This window comes from Dromaius novaehollandiae, chromosome 1 (genome assembly GCF_036370855.1).
Source record: "Dromaius novaehollandiae isolate bDroNov1 chromosome 1, bDroNov1.hap1, whole genome shotgun sequence".
NCBI classification, from domain to species: Eukaryota; Metazoa; Chordata; class Aves; order Casuariiformes; family Dromaiidae; genus Dromaius; species Dromaius novaehollandiae.
Window position 1 is genome coordinate 156,538,196 of NC_088098.1, and position 13,285 is coordinate 156,551,480.

At 37.0% G+C, this 13,285-nt stretch overlaps 1 protein-coding gene across 3 annotated transcripts in view; it reads right to left on the minus strand.

The window, feature by feature from the left end:
* Positions 1-13,285, minus strand: part of MYO16 (myosin XVI) — a 385,095-nt gene that overhangs the window by 118,458 nt on the left and 253,352 nt on the right. For all 3 annotated transcript variants that reach the window (XM_064504083.1, XM_026102455.2, XM_026102457.2), the window contains 4 exons: positions 11,187-11,298; positions 7,563-7,680; positions 6,734-6,805; positions 5,953-6,094 (listed from right to left, as the gene is read on the minus strand). In XM_064504083.1, the coding sequence (XP_064360153.1) occupies positions 5,953-6,094; positions 6,734-6,805; positions 7,563-7,680; positions 11,187-11,298 (444 nt within the window). The remainder of the gene's footprint in view (positions 1-5,952; positions 6,095-6,733; positions 6,806-7,562; positions 7,681-11,186; positions 11,299-13,285) is intronic.

Sequence of the window (13,285 nt, forward strand, 5' to 3'; positions counted from 1 at the left end):
TTAGGAAAGAGGACTTTTTGTTCTGAAGAATCCCCTTATTTTACTTTATTCTTTTATGTTTACTAAGTATCACTGACACTTTTCATTTTTTTGTTTCAGACATTCAATATTTAGTATGTATGCATAAAACAGATACCATAAAATCCTGGACACAGGGGATTTAGTAAGTAATGTTCTGCTTGTATCCAGAAAATAAGAGAAAGTGATGCTTGCATCTGTATTTTGGATGGATGCAAAATTCAATTATAAAGTAGTAATTATTTTTTCTGTGGTAATTAGATATGTGTTACTGTTATGACGGGGTTTTTTTTTCAAGCTTGACATACTTCCTAGCATACAAATCAGAAAAAAGAGCAATTTGCCAATATTTGGAGAATATTGCCATCTCTCAGACCAGTGCTTAACTGTGAATAGTAAAAACATGCAGTGGATCTGAACTACATCTGATTTGATTTTTGTGATTTACAAAACAGCATTTTGACTGATAATGTTTTACAGTGTCTCCAGTTCTGCCTTCTTCAGAATGGGATCTCTGTAAAGATGTTCCATACAGACTAGAAACACCTTTTGTTCTTATACACTGAACAACTGCATTATAAAGAAACCACATAAAAATTCTTGGCAACTCCTAAGAACAATACACATACACCAGACATCCTGTCTGATGATCTATTGTCTTGGCAGACATCTTGCCATTCATCAGGAGATGCTTTTGACCCATTTGCCCTTCCTGGCAGAGGTGAACAGAATTCCCTTTACTAGAGTTCTGAACGATCATTTCAGACAAACCTACAGGATGTTATTTGATCACTGTTTTTTCATCCCAGATGGTTTTCGGCTACAAAATCCTTAGAGTTCACTCCCATTGTCATTTTTGTAATCTGGCCTATATAAAGCAATGAGGGGAATCTGTTGAGGCAGTATGATCTAACATGCCTTTTAATCTGCCCCAGATATAATGTTTCTTGCTCTTCCTCTTACTTCTACTAGTGACCAGGAAGGAAGCCAGTTGGCTTACGTCTGATCTGGATAAAGCAAAAGTGACACGGATTAATGAGGAGTACTTCTAGGATTAGATGAAGTATATAACCTATCTTTCACAGGAGAGCATTTGCCGTCACCCTCTGAATCCCACTTCGACCCCTCACTGCTCCCAGGAGGACAGGTTACACCCATTGCCATTAATGCAGCTCTTGAAGGGTGATTATCGTGAGAGAGGGGCCAAGGTGCTCCTGGTAGCAAATATTCTTCACCTAGAACAGCTACTGAAACAAACCCATTTCCAAGACTTTTGACGCAGATTTTTGTGAGATTTTTGAGATTTTTCTTAGTTTTTTTGCTGAGACTAAGTAGCATTGCTATATCTCCCAGTCATCTCGCTGAAAACCTGCCATTTTTCTTTTAGTATTACCTTACCAAAATGGGAATGGTACAGATAGACAGCAGTTGGACACAGTGGGAGAAATACTGGCTACTCATCTGACAGGGATTTCTTTTTGAGTGACAGGGCTGGTATGGCAGGAAGGAAGGATTTTTTTTCACTAATAGATTCAAAATCTATAGCCTTCTGATCAGTAGCACATAAATTTTGCCCCTTTATGGCAAAATTTGTTCCACACTTTAAAAAAAAGCAGCGTCATCTTATTTAATGAAACACTGGAAATGATCTAGACTGAAGCAGATCTCAGAATATATTATGCGCCATATTGTATTGGATGTTTTGCATTGCTTGTCTGTTTTAAAGGTTTCCCTGCCTCCACATACAGAGCCAACTCCCATTAAGCTGTGGGTTCATGCACAGAACAGGAACTCTCTTTCTATCCCTCTCACATTCTCAGCACCCTTCTACTGTGTTCAGTAACGGAGGAATACATGTTTTAGTTTATGTTCTGATTTTCTTCTTAGGCGGGGCAGGATTTTGTTTGACATGTCACTCATGATCATGTTATAAATCGGATGATGCATGTTAAGGATTTTCTGAATGAGACTCCTAAAACATCCTTTCCCAAATAAATGTTGCCACTGCTACTCTCTGTTAATATTTAATTTCACTAGGAATAAGATTACACACTTGGAATACACAAGTTTTCAGAACGGACAGATTTAGACATATTTTATATGCTGTATTTGAAAGAGAAACCTGTGGCTGACCTGGTGACACAGATGGAGGGCATAACTGAATGCTAACCTCCTTTTCTTGTGTATAATATAGCATATACATTGGCATTAGCCCCATCTTCAGGCCACATAAGAAAGACACTCTTTACTAACTAGGTGTTACAAACATAGTGACTTCTACTAAGTAGTGAGGAAGACAGTATCTAGATTTTCTAAATCTAATCTAATCTAATCTAATTAAGCATGTTTTTCATCAGCAAATAAACATTCTTACATCCTCATGAATGTAAAGTCCTGTTACAGAATGCATCAGTTCTTGATACATAATCTTAAGACATTTTATTACTAATATGTGGATCACTAGATCCAACTTTGCCAGGGTGCAAATCAGCTACCTTGATAGCAACATTTAGACAACTATGACTGCTCTAGTCTCTTCTATCCAGAAAAATGTCAACCAGCGTAATTATTTGAATGAAAGTAAAACACTTAGCAATAATAATCTTCAAGAGTTAACAGTCTTGGGGAGATGTTCAACTAGAAAATTTGTAAAATAATAAGATCAGCAGAACAGGAAATCATTGATGTCAATTAATCTAAATATTAATCATTTTAATAAAAAAAGTTAAACAGCTGTGAGGAATTTTAATAGCTTTACTCTATTCCCATTCTAGAGTCCAAATACTGAAAAACAGTTTCTCTCCAGTGAATTTCTTCAAAACCATATCAAGTGTGATGAACAAAGTAAGAAACATCAAAGTGCCTTGAAACCAGTCTAAACTAGCATTCATGGCTATAATTTAGCTTTAATTAGACAAAATCAAAAATAACTTCTTATGAAGGTGAACAACATTTCTGAACTGCCATTAAAATTCTTGCTATGTATTTATTGGATAGTATTATAAAATAATGTATTTCTTGGATTCTGTTAATGCTTTTATCCTCTATGCTTTATACCTTTAGAGCTTGGCCTTTGCATGTGTTCATAGAATCTCCTCCCCATCCCTTAGATCTTGTGGCAATCATCACTTTCATTTCACCTGAAACCAGCCATAAGCTGTTTCATGGTAAATATAAATCAATATTAATGATCAAAATCTGAGTAGCTTCACCATAAAAGTTAAAACCAGGTAACTTGTTTCCTCAAAAATGCCAGGGTCAAATGTTTCTCTTAGTAAGAGTTTTTAAGCCAATAAATATAATTTTATTGTTTCATAAATTCACAGTGAAGTGGGATGGAAGTATAGTTAAGCAACCACACAACAAAACAAGAGACCTGAGTTGGAAACCTTATTCCAGACTTGTGCTGAAGGTTTTACCCCATCTAAGCAGTAGTAATTGTGTACCTTTCCAACTGGGGAATGAAGTGTGGCCTGAAATGTATCAGTCTTATTTTACCACATTTGTTAGTGCTGTTGGTGGATTGTTAGGCAGAGACTTATTAGAAGAACTCTGAAAGAATTCTATATCTGGAATCAAATGTTGCTTCAAATTATATTGTTGAAATCACACCAAATTGGCAGGATAAACTGCTAGTTGATAGAGTTGCTCAGGTGTATGCAAAGAAAATTTGAACCACACATCACAGATTTATGCCATAACTTGCATTAATCCAACTACATCATGAACAGTGTTATGTGTTGATCTACCATGACAGCTTATGCAATATGACTAGGCTGTGGAAAAAAAAAAGAAAAAAGAAAAAAAGTGTGTACCCACCTTAAGCTGGCTAACCCAAATGTGCTACTTGAGGCAGAAATATCAATGAAGGACAGTCAACTTTATTTTTACTCGAAATTAGCTGTTTGGCTTCAAGTTCAGAAAGGGACCTGAGGCTGAATTTCACATATAATACACCTTATCTGCACTGCCAATTTATCCTGAACTAGTTAGCTCACATTCGCCAACCTAAATGAAGAACTCTCCTTTTCCAAACACAGGCATAATCTAAAACTATTACAAATTCCTGGTCCTTGACAACATCAAACAGCTGTCTTGTTTTAGGTAGGACTAACATCATCACATATTCTTCAAGTTTCCAGACTGATAGAAATAATTTCACAGAGAAATATTTCCACAAGGTAGAAGTCACCTCAAGCACACGTTTCCAATAAGATGAGAATACAAGGTAAACAATACACAAACACCTTTTACTTGCATTATTTTAAGATCCTGTGCCACCTAGAAATTACAGCTTTACATACAACAGAGATACACAACCCTTTATTGAGAAAGATCTTGAGAAATCAAAGATGTGTCAAAATTACACACCTGCTCACTGAAAAATGATTTCAAATAATTTGAGTTTTTTTAAATGTATTGATTCTAGATTTCTTCCTCAAAAATCACTACAAACAAGCTCACAGTAATTAAGAATTCCTGAGCGGGATTGTTGTCCGTGACAGACATGAGACGAGCGAGGCACATATTCCGTAAGTCCCAGGAATGAGTAGGGAAAAATTAACTGTGACTACATTTTGCTGTCCTTCCTTATTTTATAATCACACTATTTCAAATTTACACATGGATTGGAAAGTTGCTCTAGCTTGGTTGCCTAGGTGCCTGCAATTATAAGGGGCTGTACAATCATAAGGAGACCAAGAACAACTATTCAGTGTTACTGGAAAGCCTTCCCTTTTCCTCCAGCAGGAAGCTGTATACAGCTAGGCATTCAGGTGTTATATTTAACCAGGGGAAAGCTTTTATGCATAGAAAGATCTGAGTTACTCAGGCATGGTAACCTTTTCTGTTAGCTAAGCTTACAGGAAAGAAATGTCATTTAGTACCAATTGGTCTACAAATAGGATAGGTACAAAAAAAGGTCATGAAGTCTTCAAACTCTTCACATGTCTAAAAGAATTCATCTTATAAATATCTGTCATATGAAGTCAATGCAGCTATGATACAAGGAAAAATTACTTTTTCTTTTTTGGAAGTCCCACATCTGTCTTTTGTGGATTGCCATTTATCAATAATGCCAAGACATCTTGTACTTAGTGTTCATAAGAAAGCCCATCTGAGCATGTGAGATGTTGAATCTTGGTTATGTTGCATGCATATGATCATCTAATTAGGTCTCTTGTCTTAGTTTGCTGCCTTGATTCTACTGAGATTTCTTCCTTTTTATTTCTTGACTGCTCCACTGATGCACATTAATTAGCATTCATTTTTTCTAAGAAACCACAGTGGATAGCAACTGTATTGAATTTCGCAGATGATAACCTAGGGGCACCCAGAAAATTCTTGTAAGATTTAATTCAGTGGTAAGTGAAGTTTAAACACGTATTCGAAAGCCTTTCAACAGAATTCTATTTTCAATAACCTGTGCTAAGGTCATAGGTTTTGAGAGAAAGAACAAATATATTTCGAAACTGAATAAACATCAAGAAGACTTTCCTTGTTGAAAGGTTCATCCTGTATTGTCAGCTCTTAAAGATTACTAATTCTAACCACCAATCTAGATTACTGCATAAAGCACCACATTCCGCTGCAGAAAATGCAATTTCTAGCATAAAATACAGTGCCACAGGAAGGCTAACATACTCGGAGTAGTTACTAGATTTGGTTTGTATAAACTGATTGTTATCAATATGCACATATTATTAGACACTGACATCTTTTCGTGGTCTGTAACTGTTTGCATATAAGCAAATAAATAAATATGTCACTGAGAAAAGAATTTGAAATATTTCAGGAAGGACCAGTGGTTTAAAGACCCAAGTGTCAGTATCATGCTATAATAAAAAAACTTTAAATGATGGCACTATGTTTCTTTCATGGAACTGGATTTGAATAAATAATGACACACCTATTAGTTTGTAATGGTACTCCTACCTGCCATTCTCATCTTGATTTTGGAGGTAGCAGTTGATTGTGTTGACTAAAAAGCTAAATAAACGACCGTATACAGATTTTGCCAACAGATCCCGGTAAAATTCTGCAATCTCTATGGTATGTCTCCGTACAATCATGTCTCCTAAGACAGAAAGTAGAAGATGAAGAGGAAAACATGTTGTAAAGCTTGCTTTAAATACTTTTAGTTACAATAATAACAAGTCCTTCTACCTTTTCATTTTGCCTTTTGCCAAACCTAGACAAGGTATTAGTTTTTCTGAAGCCTCCAGTGAAAGAGAGGCCACTAGACTCTCAATACCTGCAAGATATACAGGCTGGAAATATGCAATTTTTTCAACAAAAAAGGGTAGTGTATCACACAGAACTAGCATTTTACTGAAAAGCACTTCTGCGAAAATGGTGTGTTTCTCCTCCTTCCCCCCCCCCCCCTTTTTTTTTAAGGACACTCCTGTTGACTTTACTTCTTAGTATTAATATCTAATCTGTTATCTTGATATACTTTTGTAAGATTAAGCATGCTAGGAGTACATCAGTGTCAGACTGAGGAACTGATTTGCTCCATGTTACAGAGGTTGTTCTAATTCAATGGCCCAGTCTGACATATCGCATGGCAGATTACCCTACATATTCCTCAGAGAAGAATTTTACAAGACCATGTGAAATAAGAAACAAAAATCATCTGCTTTTAAAATTCCCACATCAGACAGATCAAAATACCACTAGGTCTGATCTATGAGAATGTAAGCTTGCAAGAGGTTACCTTTAAAATACTGAACATCAGTTGTTAAGGCTGAAGCAAGTTCATCTGGTGAAACCTGCAGCATTCCTGCCACTGAAATGAAAAGAGAGACTGATTCGTGTTCCGCATCATGTTGCATTTTTTAGAACAGATTTTCATACATAGATGCTATTTTCTGAACAGTGGAAGAACCCACACGTTAAAGAAAAAAGCACGGTCAGAGCAGTAATCAAAATTAATGAACACGTAAAATCGGATTACTATAATCAGCATTTTGTGAAGTTTGAATGTATCTGTATATTACATTACAGCTTTCCTCTTTACAGATTACTCAGGACATTCCCCAGGGCTTGGCAGGCTCTCTCTAGTACTAGAGAGTTAAGGTATGGTACTTATTGACAATCTCCATCCATAAGTCATTTTGAAGAGATTTGCAAGTGGCCAACAGGGCAACTTCAAAGCATGAAACCAAGAGCGTCTTTTAAGACAAAGCTTTTGAATGTAAGGAATTCAATTCAACGCAAATTGTTCAGCTGTTGACAAGCAGCACAAAAGTATTTTAAAATAAGGCTGCACAAAGTGCACTGCACAATTCTTTTTGGCAATTGACACCATTAAATATGACACTGAATTAGATAATTTGCATAATCACATTTTATTTAGTCCCATAAAAATCTGCAGTTTATAAAACATCCAAGTCAATTGGATACCGTCTTCCCGCAGTAATTTATGAGACTTCCGAACGCGGTTCTTCGTCTCACTGAACTGCGTTTCCATCTGTAGGCGGATCAGCGAAACAGCCCTGCTGCGTGACCAAGCAGGTGATGCTCGAGGGCCGCGTCCTACTGACCTTGTTCCAGGAGCTGCAGGTCCGACACGAACGCTGTCTCAGCGTCTGTCAGAGCAGTAAACCGGATGTCTCCAAGATGCAGGACTGCGGCGAGAATTACAAACAGGTTCTCCACTTCCTGCACATATTTTAGACACAATTAAAGATAAAGAAGAGATCTGTTGGGCACAGCAGTGAAAGGGAATGCTCTACAAACCATACAAGTACTTGCAGTTTATATCATTGGCATCTGCTAAATTAGAAAGGGTCCATACATATAGGAAATCTGGATTTAGAAATCAAACTGGAACCTATCTAATATATACAACAGAATCACGGAATAGCTTCTGCAAAACAGCAAGTTTCTTTCTTTTTTTTTTTACTTTTGTATTAAAGTAAATCACATTAACTGTTGGGTTAAGAAACATTTTTAGAATGTGAGAAAAAATACTGAAATATCTTTAACGGATGCATTATTTCTGCAAGAAATAAACATTTCTTCCCCACAGAGAATTTCAAGCAAGACGAATTCTGTATCTGGGGATAGCAAGGTTTGTGTTTTTTTGTTTTCCTCAGCCAATTGCATTCACAAGCAAACGGTCTAGTTTTAAATTATAGCAGGTTCCTGGCAGTAAAAGCTGTAGTTAATCCTTGAAAGAAATAAAAACAACCCTCTTACCCACACCTTTCCCCACTACGGTTGCATACTGTGTTCAGATGCCTCTAATGCTGTGAAGCAGTTATCTTTAAGGCAAGATTTTTCCTGGACTGATTTTTACCGAAGTAAGAAGAGAACTATTTTTTCTGTTTGCTTGTTTTTTGGTGTTCTTAAATTCAAGCAAAAAAATGATCCATGGAAAATGAACCAAAAATGATATGACATATAAATTGTTGTGTATCATTGGATCATTTTTTTTAAGGTCAGTTCTATAACAGTGGTTCTCCTTTAAAATTATAAAGCAAGGAAATCTGATATACAATATAGCATGACATGGCATTATGTATAGCAAATTTATGCGGTAACTTTTACTTGAAATATTTCTGAGAAATTATATTTAGAAACTGATCCTACTGAAACATTATGTAAAGTGAGATGCCTCACTTACTGGATTTTGCAGAATAAGATTCAAAAATACACTACAAACAAAATACTTAGCCAATCCATCCTCTTTGTTTTCAGTGCAGCACAAACTAAGGAATTGCACTGAATTTTGAAAATGCTGGAACTGACCTTGGATAACTTTTAATTTGTTAGCAGAAACAACAGATCAGATTAAAAAAACCCTGATCTGTTCTGGATCTGTTTCCTTCTTGTTCCTTTATGTAATAAATATGCCACTAATCAGAGGACACTAAAAAAAGTTTCCAGTGTCTGGGATACACACTATGGGGCCTCTGATGGTGTTTAAATAAGTTTGATTCTGTAAAACAAACTACATTTGAAGACAAGCACTTCAATTTCTTGAATGTGCTAGATGTAAAAATAGCAATTGTATTTTTTTCCATTATATAATTCCAATGCTGAAGACATCAAAAACCAAGACATCAAAAACCAATGTTTTGTTACCCTTCTTCACAGGCAAACCCTGAACAAGATAGCTCTTGCAGTGGAAGGAAAATTGCCATGCTAATATGGCATTCGGGCTAGGGTGATATACCCCGCTTCTTGCGAGAGTCTCTTAGGTGAGACTGAATGCCGTACTAATACTGCATGTTTCTTGCTTCTTTGTTAGAGTGTTCAGAAGGTGTGGGTATGACCGTACAGTACTGAAATGCAGCAGGTGGAGATAGCTATTGATTTTGGTGAATTTAGTAAGGTCTCAGGTTTAGCCCAAATTCTCAAATATTTACACGTAAAATAAGCTTTTAACAAATATTAATGTACTTTGCAGGATTTCATTAAAGATTGTTTAGGAATGCATAGTTCTTCACAAATATAATCTACTCCATTATTAAATGTGGCTAGAAGGCCAAGGAATAACACACACAGACCTTTCCATATATCTTAGAAATGATGTAAGGTTATTTTAGGAGATGTGTTTTATTAACACTTTTCTCTTCCTGTAGCTTCCACCATAGGAGATCCGTGTACAGTACTCTGGAATTCCACAGATTTCTAGACACCTAAGTGGTTATTCTGGTGCTATTTGGATGTGGAGGAGCTTGAAACCGATTTAAGTTTTCTCAAGGCAACTTCCTTTCTGGAACTCTGAACAAAGGATTGTTGAAGCTGTAGCGCTGAATCCAAAAGAATACTGTATTTTTCTAAGTAAAGGGTTCCCAGACAGTTTCTGCAGGCTTCCAAAATGTAATTCATTATGTGTTATTTATTTATGGGCTGAAGCTCTTCCTCAACTGAACAGAAATGTTAATAAAAGAGGTAGAGAGATCAACCAGTCTGTGAACACTGGGTCAAATGCCGGGATAGCTGAAACGAATAGAACTTTCATACCAAATGCTACAGATGCAGAGCATGAGCCATTAAAAGTAAATAATTCTGTTAAATACAGCCATATGTGTTTGATTTCATAAGTGGCCACATGAATATTCATGAAAAAAAAATCTTTCCCTTATATTGAAAGGTGGCATAGGTTACCAAACAACATTTGTTACTACCTTAACTAGGGAATACCAAACAACTACATGACATACTATCACCACAGAAGTTAGTCTACCTCACAGCTAAATAACAGCTTCAGCACAGGGTCACAATTTTTTTGCTGCTGTCCCTTGATCCCTTTTTATTACAACTGTTGCCCATCTGTCATCTCTTATAGCATACTGCCACATTAACTTTCCCTCAGCTTTTTTCTTATGATGCTAAATACCATGTAGGGGCAAAGCAAAGAAATTTTTGACTCTTTCTGGAATTACTGCTGTTTATGCATTTGTTTTGCAGAGATGTCTCTGCTATAGTTTGCTGTACAGCATATTCATTTGTAATAAATACAGAAGGTCAGTTAAATATTCGAGTATCCTGAAGGAAATTATACAGCTCACGTGAGTTCTTATACTCAGACCTCCATTTCCTCTGATTTCCCTCACATCTTTGTCCTCCAGAACCTCTTCTTGATTAATTTCCTAAGTTATCTTCATTAGGATCGAAGACAAATATCAGGCCTATCTCCTCTCGATGCTTTTGGGGGGCTTAAGTCAGCTCTTTCAGGTTACCCAGCTATAATTTTGTTTGTCTAAATATATACGTGCTTCTTTTCAGGTGCTGCTAGCAAAGGCATTTGGAATGTGTGTTTCACAAAATTAAAAGGGACAGGGAGATAATCAGGCAGGGGAAAAAAATTCCTGTGGGTTTTATGAGGTTTCTGTCACATGGGATTTGATTGTTTCTTTTTATCTATGTAATTTAATTGTTCACAGTATTATACCGTGCAGCTGTTTTGTGAATCTTTAAGAATGAAAAAGATTTACATTGTTGGTGCTGTGTCTAATTAAAAGTGATTACAGTAATTTCCCTGGAGTGAACTAGTACTGTATATTGTTTCAAGGTCTTTACCAACGGAAAAAAGAAAGATAGAAAGACACTTCTTTTCCCCACAAAAGGTTATCAGTGAGAGTTCCTCATGATCTGCTTTTAACTAAATAACATGGTGATTTTAGACAGAAATAACATAAGCTTGTATAACTTACCAGGCTATTGAATCCCACAGCACTTAGAGCTTGTTTTAGCACAGCTAATTTCTCCTTGTTTTGAGGGTTGGCTGTTACCATTGTCTCTTCCAGTACGGTCCAGCTTAGATACCTGCACAGAGGGAAAAACAGCACATACAGTCTTTACAAGGCTGGTGCAGAATCAAACTTGTGAGGTTAAAAGCCTTCTTTTCCCTTATAGCCTAATAAAAGATGCACAGAAATGTACATGTACAAGGTACTTAAGTGTCAGCCGGAGATTGATCACACAGTTTCATCCGCCTTTGGAGGGAACAGTACTTTTGACAGAATGCTCTGTATTTCTTTCCTTAAGTTCTTACTTAATTGCACATTTCTTGAATACAGATACTAGTTCACAGGCTGTACTTGTGACACTTGCTGTGTGCAGACAGGATTCATTAGGTACATTTCTGTCGCTTGTGAAGAGTGAGGTGAGAGGCCTTCATTTTTGTATCCTGATATTCTCTGCCCATAACTAGCTCAGAAAAGAAATCTTGAAGAGGAGCTCACTGTGGCTCCCCGATTCTCAACTCTAGGCCTAAGCGTAAGCTAAAACTTCAGATTTAATTTTCAGATTTAACCACTGAGACTTCTGCCATTCTTGCACTACCAGAGATTCCTCTTTGGAAGGAAGACATGAGGGGATTCCCTGCTTTAAACACCCTTCCTGCTGGCTAGGGAAAATATCAGCTCTTATCCGCCGGATCCCAAGATCACTTGCTCCCTGAGCTGCTGAAGGGGCGACAGGTATACTCAGCATCTCTTAGACCAAGGTAGTACACTGAGTACATAAAGTAGAAAGTGTAGTAAATGTACTCAGCCTTAAGCTGCACCGCAAGACACACTGTGAACCAAAAGGAAATGACACAGCACATTACAAACCTCCCCCAAAATAATGATTAGAAGACAGAGAGAGAGAGAGACCTAGTGCAACAACTAACTCAGAAAAAGTAGAGAGCGCCAACATAGAGTAGTAACATACAACACAGGAACCAGAAACTACAGCACAGCAGACTACTGAAAAGAGCAGCAACCAACCCTCACAACAATGTATTTTGACCTGCTTGAAATAATGGGCCACATTTTTAAAAGTATTTAGGTGTCTAAGTACCACTCAAGTCAGCAAGCAGGACATACTGGAATATCTTATAAGGTTTGTTTTTTAATTACATCGTGCTGAGAAAAGATGTCTTTGCATCTTCAGATGATCTGTCCCATAAAGATAAGAAACAGAACTATTTGAAATTCTGACAATGCATGTTCACGGTCCAATTCAAATGCCACTATAAAGGCCACATTATGGACTCAAAATAAACCTCCTATTACCAGAGGAAGTCTGGCAGTGCTGGTAGCTCTTACAAAGGTAGCCTTTTGTGTGAACATATGTAGCTTTTAGAAAGAGGTGGAAGAATGATTTGGTATTTGCATTTTGCTAACCGACACTGAGGTTTATGAGGTATATGTGATGAAATGCATAGTGTGTCTTTAGTGGATTGATACTGGATTTACCAGTGGGGATTTACCTTCGATTGATATGGGTATAACTTACCTCAGAAGGCGGGCAGAGAAATCATGATGGGGAGAAACACGTGCCTGGATGCATAAGCACTCTTTGCACCCACAACACAACTCAATCAGCAGATATTCCAAGTACAAACAAGCCTCATATCACAGTGGCTAAAGCCTGTGAATTAACACAGCCTTTGAGAATGTGGTCCCACGATCATCAATACAAGAGCTCTGCACTGTTTCTTTCGAGTTACTAAAACCAAGAATTTTGTCCGAATCAGGTAGAAACACATGCTAGCACATCTGTCAAATTAGCTACAGCAGATGATACACAGCATATGCCAAATTTATGTTTTGTTTCTGGTTTGTTTGTTTTTTTTTTTTTTTTACATTGTCTACACGTATCAAAAGGAGGAAAGAACAAACCTGAAACTGAACCTGGCACAGAACCTACTGCTGTAAAGGTTAATTCACCACAACATTTTCCACAGTTCTGACCTGCAGTGTGAGCTTATACCAGTTCAGCGCTGTGCATCATGTGTCCGTGCCTTTCTTCATGCATCGTTAAG